Source organism: Rhopalosiphum padi, chromosome 4 (genome assembly GCF_020882245.1).
Source record: "Rhopalosiphum padi isolate XX-2018 chromosome 4, ASM2088224v1, whole genome shotgun sequence".
NCBI lineage: Eukaryota > Metazoa > Arthropoda > Insecta > Hemiptera > Aphididae > Rhopalosiphum > Rhopalosiphum padi.
Genome location: NC_083600.1, coordinates 10,725,545 through 10,738,218, shown reverse-complemented (window position 1 = coordinate 10,738,218; position 12,674 = coordinate 10,725,545). Strand labels below are relative to the sequence as shown.

Genomic DNA, 12,674 nt, shown 5'->3' with positions numbered 1-12,674 from the left:
TTTTCTATATAATTTAATTTTTTTTTCATATCACAATGGGAAAGTTTTCCGAAAACACCGTATGTTGTGCCATGAACGATAATATTATAATACTATATTAGCTCGTAATTGTTATTATTTTTAATGGTTGCGGAGAATATATTTTAATATATAACATTATTCGCGTGTCTGTGAATTTAATTCGATTTTATTTTTGATATTTCACAGAACGTATGGAGTGCGATTAAATGAAAACATTGTTTTGTATTATTATATTATATTATACGCAATGCACTCACGTTATATAAAATTACAGTTTGGATTTGTCCGTAAACGTTATAGGGATTTTAACGGGCATCGCGTATATTTTTAAATTTCACTACTGAATACACACCGTTACGACCGATATCGGATGAACATTATATTGATATAAGAAACTCGTATTTATTTTATTTAATTAAATACCGTAGGTATGTATAGGTGTGCTTCGAATATTTTTTTACGGCTGATAATAAAAAAAAAAAAAAATACGTTTCGTTTATTTATACATTATTTTTTTAAAACCCGTTCACGCGTATTGTGACTTCCTCAGAACACTCGCGATATACAGCTCGATTGCACTGTCGACAACGCACGAGTACGCGCGGTAATTAAATATTTAGTCAAATTCGTAGCACCCCCCCCCCCCCCCCCCACCTCATGATTTCGGTACTCGGTAGCATCATATATTAATAGATAGCAAAGGCATACCTAAAAACGTAATATTACAACAATACAACATACCACATCGACATTATCAGTGTTGTTGTCGCAAACAAATAATAAAAAATATTAATAAATAATTGTAATAATGCGTGACACGACGACTCGCGACGATATATATATATATTTTATAACGATATCATAATCTGCAAACGGCGCGCGGATTATAACGTTATCGCGGGCCGCGGCGGCGTCGTCGGCGATCAGTCGGGACTCGACGATGGTCCGTTACGCGTTCGTTACGCTCGTGCTGTTCTTGGCCGCGGCGGTGCCGCGGCACCCACGCGACGTGGCCGGCCAGTCGAACGGCTTGTCCGCGTCGTACCACTCGAGCGTGGCCGACGGGCTCAAAGCCGCGGCCGTGGCCGGGTACGAGACGGTGGCCGCGGCGGCAGCGGCTGCGGCTGCGGCGGCGACGGACGACGGTTCGGCGGCGGCGGCCGTGTACAGGTTGCCGGCTGGCGTGACGCCCGTGTCGTACGAGCTGCGCGTGGACACCGACCTGGACAAGCTGTCGTACTCGGGCAGCGTGCAGATCGCTATCGTCTCGACGGTGACGCCCAAGCTGTGCCGGGTCGTGCTCAACGCCAAAGACGTCCGGGTGACGGCCGTCCGGGTGACCGACGTGGTGACGGGCGCACCGCTGACCGTCGGCGACTGGCGGCTGGCCGACGGCGACGAGCAGCTGATCGTCACGGTCGGCGGCCGGTGCCTGATAGCCGCCCGGCGCTACGCGGTCGCCGTCGACTTCCAAGCGCCGCTCCGGGACGACATGTCCGGCTACTACAGGAGTTCGTACCTCGAGGGCAACGTCACCAAGTACATAATAATATATGCCGTCCGTCAATCGTCGTCGTCATATACGCGCAAACGTCGTTATCGTACAGAATCGGTTTCAGGCAGGCCCGTAGCCACGGGGGGGCGAGCGACAGGGCGTGCCCCCCTAAAAATATGTTTTTTCGATTTCGTTTTTATATATAATGCCACCTCCAAAAAAATTTGCTTTGCCCCACCTGCAATTTTGGTCTGGCTACGGGCCTGGACGTAGGGTTTTCGACGACCACCGCGGCATTCATCACTTTACAACAGTTAGACGCGTGCGGCGGCGCAAAACACGACATTTTTTATTTTTTAAAATCACATAATTATTAGCGAACTCGATAAATTTTATATAGTTTTGTGACTCCCCGCAATCTCGGCGGTATGACGTAATAAAACGTAAACCGTTATTGTCGTATATACAGGCAGATATTATATAGAATGTGACTCGATTACTGACCCCCTCCGACATGGGTGTTGGGTGTATTCATAGATCTTATATAATATTTTGTTTGTCGTGTACCTGTCTACTATGATACCTATTTATAGCGACGGTCATATACGGTTCTGAACTTAACTTTTACCGCATTGCGAATGCGATCTGTTTATCTGAATTTTTTCGTGCGACATTGCCAGATTGTTTTCTAAATCACGGTGGGCGACAAGACACGGTGACCTATGGTATATAGGTATGCTGAAATTGTACTGTTCCGACTATATTACATGATACGCATGTGCAGTTATCTTTAATATTTTTTCTACATTTACGGTAATTCGATAGAAAATAGTTTCGATTCGCGTAGTTGTGTGTATACATAATTAGTGTATCAGTAGTATTTATGATCCGTCCGCGTCTCATCATTATTACCGTTTCGTTTTTCTTCACTTTAGTGGTTTTAAAAATATTACACTATCGTTACAAAGCGCAAACACGGGTTTGTTAAATGGGTGTATACAAACAAAAATCGCAGTTCAAGTATTAAAACACAACGTACTCGTACAAATTCACTCGCTAGTTATTATAACCATCGACATAGTGGTTTTTAAATAGGGAGATTTGTCTTTCACCCGTTTCATATACATTTGTACATACAATTTCATCTATAATACATTTTAATTATCAGTACAGCATAGGTATAATACAGTATAGAATCCGCTCAATTGGGACACATTGGGCGGTGACCTGTTTGTCCCTCATTACATCCGACTGTCCCGATTAACCGAAGAACTAATAAACCGATACATTCGTTCGGGACTATGCCAATCTGTCCATATAATAATATATATGTTTGAACGAAAAGGTGTAACACACACGTCCGCTGCTCGTATACGTGTATGTGGATGTTCGGACGACGTTTCATTTTATCCAAACACGACGATATTCGGTGCAGCAGACTGTTTTTTGGAAATACTTAACACTACATACTTAAAACATACCATTAAATGCTTATGATACGTTAAAACGGAAATCGATGAAAACCTACCGACATATTATTATATTGTTGTGAATTATATTTATAGCTATTACTATTGATTATAAATTGTATAATTTTTATTATAATAAAGAACACGTACCTATAACGTATTAAAATTAAGTAACATATCTTAGGAAGGGCTTAAAATGGCTCAGCGACTGTTAAGCTCTCCCGATCTTCCCATTCCCCCTCATTACGCCCATGATTAAAACTCATATTATTATACTTATCCAAAGACTTCATAGGTAATAATAGACAAGTAATAAACTGTGCAGTTCACGTGATCTTGTACATGAAGTCACTTGAAAAATAAACGATTAATGATTACAATCGTTCATCTTACGGCTCAAAAAACAAAAAAGCTTCATTGATCAGTCGACACTTGTACGCAATTGTGTTACAAAAAAAAAGTAAAACTATCAAAACGGGGCTCACTCCTATTTAGTTATTCGAACATATTTTCTTAGAACATCATTTCATCTCATAACATGTTACAATACGATAAGACTTAAACCTACTAGTATTATTATTGTTATAACAAAATGTCAAAATGTCCATTTAAATACTTATATAGATGAAAAACAGTATAGTTTGCTTGAATGTTAAATATTTTCTGTATGCCTGTCAATAATACGCATTATATATTTATTACGAAAAAACTAACTACATAATCGATTTAATGTCTAAAAATAATAAGATATATTATGTACTTGTACTTAGTTAAAACGACACGTTATATACTTTTTTTATAATAGAAAAGATGTATTATAGATGTATACGTTTTTGTGTTCCGCAGGGTCGATATGAATCATGATAATTTTACAAAATACGTAAACATATAGTTGGCTTAAAAATATATTTTTCAATTTGTTATGCTTTTCTTGTCACGTGTTACTCAAGATTTTTTAAAAAATTTTAAATTCGGTTTTAGTTTTTTCAATTTTAGATTTCCATATTTTGCAAACCATTATTTAGAGTTAGAAAATTATCTCAAAACATTTTATAGAATTAATCGATATTGAAATGTTAATGTTACATTTAAAAAAAATGCTTTAGAATTATTAATATTCGAGGGCACATATCCTTGCCAAACTCAAAACAGACTATAAAAATGTATGCAACTGCACTCATCGTATAGACAATAGACATGCATCATGCGTACTTTTTCTATGTGTAATATTCCCAACTAAGATACGCATGATATATTATATTTTTGAAAAAATCGAGGAGTGTTGTCCTATCGCCATTGATTTATCATCTACATATTTTAAATAAGCCATTTATTACCGTTTCTCCGAGTATGTTTAACATATTTTACGAATAGTTTCTAAGTTTTTGTTTTAATTTTTGTATTTACTCGATTTAATAACATAAATATTTATGTGTAATAAATTATTTTAGTATTTCCTAACTTTACACCTAATGTACTCGCTTATATTGGTTTCTACGCCGAGAAAACTATTACCATATTACGCGGTATATAATAAATTTGTTCACACGTCGCCGTCCGTATAGAGTGTAGGTATAATAATATATACATAACAAATTACAGTATGTTTATACTAATCGAATTGATAAAAAGCATATTATTATTATAATGGTTTGAAGTGGTGTAGTGTACCAATAATAATGATAATATATCGTTTAACGGGCGGTGTGAAATTTCAAAGCACGACTCGTCCACTCGTGTAATGAGGCGATTATTTATTGTTTTTAATTTTACGAATATTATGAATTATTATATTGTGTGGTTTTAGGTGGTTGGCCGTGACAAAATTTGAACCCACGCACGCGAGAAAAGCGTTTCCATGTTTCGACGAACCGGCGCTAAAAGCACCGTTCACGGTGTTCATCAAAAGGCGGTCAGATCAGATATCACTGTCCAATATGCCGTTGATTAATTCCACTAAAATGTAAGCATATACATTTTGATTTTTATTCAAATAAAAAACAGTTCTTATACATCTATCCTATGTAATATAGTGTATATACTATATATACTACTCTTTATGCATATACTACAATATATATATGACGAAATACATATCTCTGTCGTAGTACACCGCTCGTAATAATTTAAGTATTTTTCTCGGTTCGTGTACAGACAAAATACAGACATGTACTGGGATCACTACATGGAGACTCCGCCGATATCCACGTACTTGGTGGCGTTTTTCGTGGGCGAATTTTATGCCATGAAAACGCGTAACATCGGAATATACACGCACAAGCATTACGTGAAGCAGGCCGAATACATTGCGGACAAATCGCCTAAACTACTCGAAGCGATGGAGAAATTCACTGGAATAGATTACACGTTGCCCAAATTGGATTTGCTGGCGATTCCGGATTTCGCGGCAGGCGCGATGGAGAATTGGGGCTTGAACACATACAGGTAATGGATAAAATATTAAAACCACGGATAACCATAATTTTCATTATTTTAAACTATTTTACGGTACTATCATAATATTCATAATAACATAATTTATATGATTTTATGCAGTTGTGTATTATATTAGTAATAAGAAAACGTTTAAAATGAACACAAGAGATACAGAAAACGACGGTTTTTGTAACACAAGAAGTGTATATGAATTTTATAATACTTAATATTTATTTTGTTAAAAATGAAAATACATTTAGAGTTTAAAATTTTGATTTTGAATTAACACATTATAGGTAGTTAAAACTAAAACAATAATTTTCTGCGAAGTCGTCTAAATAAAAAGAATAAATTTTAAAATAAAAAATTCTCGGTGTTTTAACAGGGAAAGGCTGTTATTGTTGTCAGAAGACTCCAAAACCAAAATCAAAGAGTTTGTGACGACAGTCGTACAACATGAACTCTCTCATCAGTGGTTTGGAGACTTGGTGACGTGCGCGTGGTGGGACTATTTGTGGCTAAACGAAGGTTTTGCAACGTTTTTCGAATATTTGGCAACTAAAACGGTATAATATGAAATCCATATTTGATTAACGGCTGGTGTAATATAACAATACGCATAATAACAATAATAATATGTATAATATCATTTTTTCGCAGGTTGAACCGGATTGGCGGCTAGAGGACGTGTTTGTGTACGAAGTGCATCAAGTGGCCTTGGACGCAGACCAAAGCCCGATGCACCCAATTTCCGGTTCCGTCGAGACCCCGGCACAGATTCGGAGCATGTTCGACGAAATATCTTATGACAAAGCAGGGGCGGTGCTCCGGATGTTACAGTACGCGGTGACCGAGGACCATTTCAAAAAGGCGTTGAACCTGTATCTGAAAGAGAACGAGTGAGTGTGGACGACTCTCCGAATGTGTCAAACTAAAAGTTTTGAAAATAATTTTAATTTTCGTATAATTGCGTGTAGGTTTAAAGCGGCTACTCCTGAAAATCTGTGGAATGCGTTCGAAAACGTTCTCTACGAGGAGGAATTTGATTTGGGGACAGATGTGACCGTCACCGAATACATGAGGTCTTGGACGGAACAACCCGGTTACCCGTTGGTCGAAATCGCCAGAGACAACGACACGTTTGTCATAACTCAGGTAGTTGCGAATAAGATCGACAATGTGAGTAATAATATTGAAAAAATAAACGAGCCGTGATTTTTCAGCAACGATTTTTGGTTTATGGTTCTAATGTTAATACCAACAATAATGTGACGGAATGGATTATCGGTCTGACTTATACGACGCAAAATAGGAAGGATTTCAACAGTGTTTTGCCCAAGATTTGGCTGAAGCAAAACAAGACTGTTTTGACAGATCCAGAAGGAACCGGATGGTATATTTTCAATTTACAGTCGATAGGTAAATTCGTGTTTAAGCAATAATTTTTATCAGTTTTAATTTTAGTTTTAGTATGTAAAATTTATACTCCTATTAAAAAAAATGAAAACTATAGGATTTTTTAGAGTAAATTACGAGGAAGAAAATTGGAACGCGTTAATAAGTCAGCTGCATAACGATTGCAATGAAATACACGTGTTGAATAGGGCTCAGCTGATAGACGACGCGTTTAATTTGGCCAAAGGGAATCGAATGGATTATGCAGTGGTTTTAAATTTGTCGGAATATCTGAAAAATGAAAACGACCCAATCCCGTGGTATTCAGCTCAAAACGGATTCGCGTATTTGTTGGACCGCATGAGACGTTGTCCGAATGGTTACAAGAAACTGAAAGTAAATAATATTACTATCAAGTGTCGGTCGAGGGGACACTGGTTCGTCACGACCGCAATATTTTATTATTTTATTTATTTGTTTTCTGTGCGTTATTTATCGGAATTGCGAGGTATTATATTGGGTTAAACAATAAAATAATATTAATCATAATCTTAAATAATATGTCTGTACACGCATAATATTAATTACGTGTCATTGGATCGCGAACACTTGTAGACTTACGTGGGGCACTTGGCCGGATTGATATACGCGAAAACCGAAGATCTCGTCGTGAACCGCAACAGCACGGACCACACCGTCAACACGGGCTGGAACTCGTTCTCGAGTTGGGCGTGCAAGCTGGACAACGCGCAGTGCACGAAATCGGCCTCGTCTTACTTCCAGAAATGGCGTCGGGGTGAAAAGTAACGGGATCTGACCTACCTATTATATACGATTATTGAGACTATTATACGACGAAGACGACGGTCCGCGTGAAATTCGCGCGTCTTAATCGTTTGTTTATTTGTTTTCAGTATACCAGCCGATATCAGGGACGCGGCGTTTTGCGTCGGTGTGAAACACGGCGATCCGGAAGTGTGGAATAGCATGCTGAACGTGTACGTCCGTTCCGAATCGGCATCCGATCGTCAGTCCGCTCAGTTGGCGTTGGCTTGTTCCAGAGATCGCGTTCAACTGTCAAAGTAAATATACGAAACTGCGAAATAGCGACACAGCGATAATACACAAAAATATCGGTTTTGGTTTTTTTTTTTTTTTTTAAATTGTATAGTGTTCCGACGACGCATAGCGATCGGCATATTATTACCTATTTTATATTTATAATAATAATAATAACGACGAAGCGTACCTATTTTATTCTCACAGGTATTTAGAATTCATGTTTGATGGGTACAACGGCCCGATTCTGCCACAAGACTTTAGAGTCATATACCGCACGTTGGCGTCGACGCCGCAGGGCATCAGGGCGTTGATCGATTTCTTGACCACCAAACTCGATCGGATCGTAAACGAAACAATCAACGGGGAACAAGTTGCCACGTCTATATACGCGCTATTGGCTTCTAAGGTGGCTCGCAACGAAGAAATACGCAAGGTACTCAAATCTATTCACACGGAGTAGCATCGAGTACCATCGGTGGTATGATTTTCCTCAAATGACGTGTGTGTGTGTGTGTGGGTGGCAAAATATCTCCGAAAAAATAATGGAAAAATATTCCATGGCATAATATCCCGCGTAAATATTAATTCAAATTTAAACCTTTTTATAAAAGTGACTTATATATTAATACAATACAATTATTATTAACATTCATAGAATACAAAAAAATTAATTAAAAAAATGTTAAAAAAAATAATTTAATTCAAGACTGTTAGCTCACGACACGCGTGTTGTAGGTATAATGATACGTATAAAACGACACGCATTATACCTTTATCAAAATAACGAATAACTCTAATTAACTTTAGATAAAGTTCGATTATTACTTCTAATCGCAACTTTTATAATAAAGTTATTATTTACGCGGGATATTTTGGTTTAGGGATATATTGAGTGTTTTGTGTGTGCGCGCGCGTGATGGTAGTAAAGTATCGAGTTCCGCAGTAATTTTTCAAATTTAATTTCAGTGAGCATTCGGTGTGTTTATACAAAATCACTATTTATGTGAAAATAGTAAACATACGCTACAGACTAATGATTTTTATAAAAATAGATTGTCGCTGATCATATATTATAATATAAATATAATTAGTATGATATCCATTTATTTTTATATTTTTTTTACAATAACTCACATACAATGTAATCTAACTACATAACAATGTTTGGAAAGATTGACAGCCTGAGGAAAAACGCTTCGGTACCGGAACGTCTCCGGAAGCGATTCGACGCGTCGTACCGGGAACAGGTGGACGACAACCTGGCGTGGTACGACGAGCACCATTCGACCATCGGCAAATGGGCCGCGGCCACGGTGCTCAGGCTCGGATTGTCGGACGACCCGACGCCAGGCAACTCCACCGACGACGACCCGTCCGAAACGTGGACCAGCGAAACGCCCAGCGGTGCCGTCGGCCTGTCGCTCGACGCGTCCTCGACCATTTGGCGCGTGTTGTTCGCGTCGGCGGCGCTGTGGCTGTGCTCCTCGCGACGTCACCTGCCGTCGCCGCCGTAGTCGTCACCGCGGACGCTCGTCGACGACGTACCGACAGCGGCCGTTTCGTCCCGACGACGGTGTCGACCTTCTCCGGTATTTAACGCGGACACTATAAACAATAATATCGGACTACGGCACGCGCAAACGTCACGTAGACCGACGATAGAATAATACACTTTAGGTGTTGCGAGAGTAGTGAATATCGTTAAAAAAAAAATTATATTTTATATAGTAAAATGCCATTTATTTTATACTTAACCACGAGTTGCTGTGATTTGTTCACTTGTTGTCCGCAGTGATAATATATGTGTTGTGTTAGATAATCACGTTTTATTGTTTGTACAAAAAATTGACTTATAATATACTTATATTTTTCTAATAAATAATTATATAAATAATAGTATGCGTCTGTATGGTCTTGTATTTATACACGGTAGGTTGATATATTGATACTAAATTTTCCAAAAAAAAAAAAAAAAAATGTGAACATATAGTGTACTTACTACTTGTAGGGTACCTATTATACCATGTTGGTATTTTTTCAGATTATAATACACCATCGATTATATAGAAATTATTTGCTGTGTTTATATACAATAGTTTGAGTTTTTTGAATTTATAAAAACAGAAAATGTTTTTGGCTGAAGCTGCACGGAAGACGAATTAGATAAAGAGTTCTGGTTTCGTAGTGTTAGGCAAATTAATCGACGCCGGTGGACAAAAAAACGTAATTAGTCTGACGATGACAATAATTATTACGTACAGGGAGAACACGGACAGAAGAGCTTAGCCCTTGCTGAGCCATCTTAAGCCCTTCCTAAGATTTTTAATATTATATAGATTATCTTTATTATAATAAATTATATAATTTATAATCAATATTTATAACCAATGGTAATATAGCTATAGATATAACAACAACAGTAATAATGTGTCAGTAGGTTTTCATCGATTTCCGTTTTAACGTATCATAAACAGTTGATGGTATATGCTGTAACTTATGAGTAGTAGGTAGTTAAAGTAGTTATAAGGACGGTCTGCAGCACCGTGCACAACTTACGTTGCACGTTTAGATGAAACGTATCGTCGTCCGAATATCTACAATCTACATACATATATAGGTACGAATAGTGCATGTGTGTGTGTGGGTAAAATTACAACACACATAATATGAATATCGCTGATAATTAAAATATATAATAAATACAATCGTGAGTACGAAGTGGTGGAAGTATATATCAAAATATTGTGTATTATGCAAGTAGGATTGAGTTGATCAACTTGTTTATTTGTTTTATTACTATTGTGAAGAGAAATCAAATAATATTGTGAAATTATGTCCTCAAACGTCTTTTAAATAAAGCGAACATAAAATATAGTCTATTTCCTATTAATTCACTTATTAGTGTAATAATAATAAAATTAAGCGTATCTCCATTATTAATTATTTAGCTTTATTGTTTCTCTTAAGCCATATTGACGTTTCGTATTTTACACGACGCAGATCTCACCGGTCTCGATAGCGAACGGTTGAAAACAACAAAATATAAATAAATAAATTATTAAAAATTGAATTACTAAGTCTCTCTGTTTAATGGAATATACTCAGACACAGGTTAAACATGGACATACTAATACGTTGAACAGAGAAGAGGACAATTATGTACATAGAATGTGAATTATGTGTAATATGTAGAATAATATTCAACTTATTATTCGGCGAAACGAACGATGAGAACCAAACAACTTTGGAAATATATTTAATTACGTTTTTTAAATAAGAAATGTGAAGAACGATAATGTGGTCTTCGACCTCCCTTATAATCGTCGTTTAATAAGATGTTCAAAAACGTTGAACTCAACTTAGCATGGTTCGATAGTTGTCTTGCCAATGGACATTAAAGTACAAATATAAAAAAAAAAAAGGTGACGTAAACATCCACACTAAATCCCATAACTTTAAAATCTACGTCATAGTTGATAGTTAAACATGGTAACATCCACACAAATGTCTGCGACGATCACTTCAACTGCTATCTACAACTGCAGGTACTACTGTTTCTCCTGTAACGAGCCAACAACCGTTTATGTCCACCACTCCAAAATCGTCCGGTGCAACTTCGAATACGTCCAACAGTCTTGTGATTTTACATCTAATGGTCTTATCAGTATTGATTAAAACGTACGTTTTGTAAAATCGAACAAGAAAATCCTAATTTATATTTGAACTGTATTTATTTATTTAGCATGGTCTACACACGGACAGTTTAAAACACGGTATATTTAAATAATATAATATAATATAACGCTATAATATATGCGGTTTTGATCAATTTTAAAAACTATTCATTATTATTATTATTTAATACCTAATTATATTAATTGAGTTGTGTGATTTTTTTTTATTATTGTTATTGAAGTATATTAATTATTACATAACAATTAATTCCCTATTTAATCTTTGTGTTGTACAAATAAAAAATTGACAATATTTTTGTAATTTTTTAATAATTTCTATGAGAGCATTATTCAATTGAGTATACAAAAATTTACTAAATAATCTATAATATATTTAATTTTAAAAATAGACTGGGGTAAACAATTTCTCCACGTGAGTCATCAAATGTTAAAGTAATTTATTTTGTGTAAGTATTTTAACACTATTATTGACTATTGTAGGTTAATTTTTTTTTTGCTGAAAACATTGCATTTATTATATTATTAATATTTAATTATTATAATAGTATATGCTTATTACTTGTACCATATGACCTTATTGTTATTAACTTTTAAGCCAATAACACTTCCACTATATAAAACAGTTTGAATAAGTTCATGGTATAAATAGGTAATGGTTTAAAATAATCTACATGTTTTAAAAATGTCATTGCATATTATAATAAAATTCATTATTTACTTAAAAGTTTTAAGCTACCACGAATAATGTTTTTGAATTATAACGAAATAACTAACATCGTCTATGCATTTTTAATATTTTTAAATAGTCATAACTTTTAACGAACCATGTATTAAATATTTAAGGTTTTTGTCAAAGTGAAAACTTTTTTATCAACAATCATTGGAAAAAAACTAAAAAATTCAAAAATATCAAATGTTTATATATAGCTCAAAAAGAATCAACATTTTTCAAAAATATTATTATCTATATAATATACAAATATGCTAATAAAAAAATTTGGTGATAATATTTTAAGTATTTACAGTTAACTTTTTGAGTTACATAAAAAAAAAAATGGTGTCGAAAAGTGGTTTTGCATTTTTTAATTTATTGTTCGTTTT

General features: G+C 35.8%; 1 protein-coding gene across 1 annotated transcript; it reads left to right on the top strand.

The window, feature by feature from the left end:
• Nucleotides 1–932: 932 nt before the first annotated feature.
• On the top strand, nucleotides 933–9,777 carry LOC132929030 (aminopeptidase N-like). The gene is made up of 12 exons (XM_060994059.1): nucleotides 933–1,560; nucleotides 4,793–4,948; nucleotides 5,140–5,430; nucleotides 5,807–5,987; nucleotides 6,082–6,320; nucleotides 6,399–6,576; nucleotides 6,645–6,840; nucleotides 6,935–7,212; nucleotides 7,432–7,619; nucleotides 7,731–7,898; nucleotides 8,083–8,311; nucleotides 9,051–9,777. Exons 1-12 carry the CDS (start codon nucleotides 962–964, stop codon nucleotides 9,390–9,392), a joined length of 3,045 nt encoding a protein of 1,014 aa, XP_060850042.1. The 5' UTR covers nucleotides 933–961; the 3' UTR covers nucleotides 9,393–9,777.
• The last annotated feature ends 2,897 nt before the right edge of the window (nucleotides 9,778–12,674 follow it).

What these genes read in the sequence shown, in the direction of transcription:
- LOC132929030 (XM_060994059.1), top strand. Translation starts at nt 962, where the DNA reads ATGGTCCGTTACGCGTTCGTTACGCTCGTGCTGTTCTTGGCCGCGGCG. An exon ending in TGGGGCTTGAACACATACAG is followed by an intron (nt 5,431 to 5,806) that starts GTAATGGATAAA and finishes GTGTTTTAACAG; the next exon opens with GGAAAGGCTGTTATTGTTGT. An exon ending in AAATGGCGTCGGGGTGAAAA is followed by an intron (nt 7,620 to 7,730) that starts GTAACGGGATCT and finishes ATTTGTTTTCAG; the next exon opens with TATACCAGCCGATATCAGGG.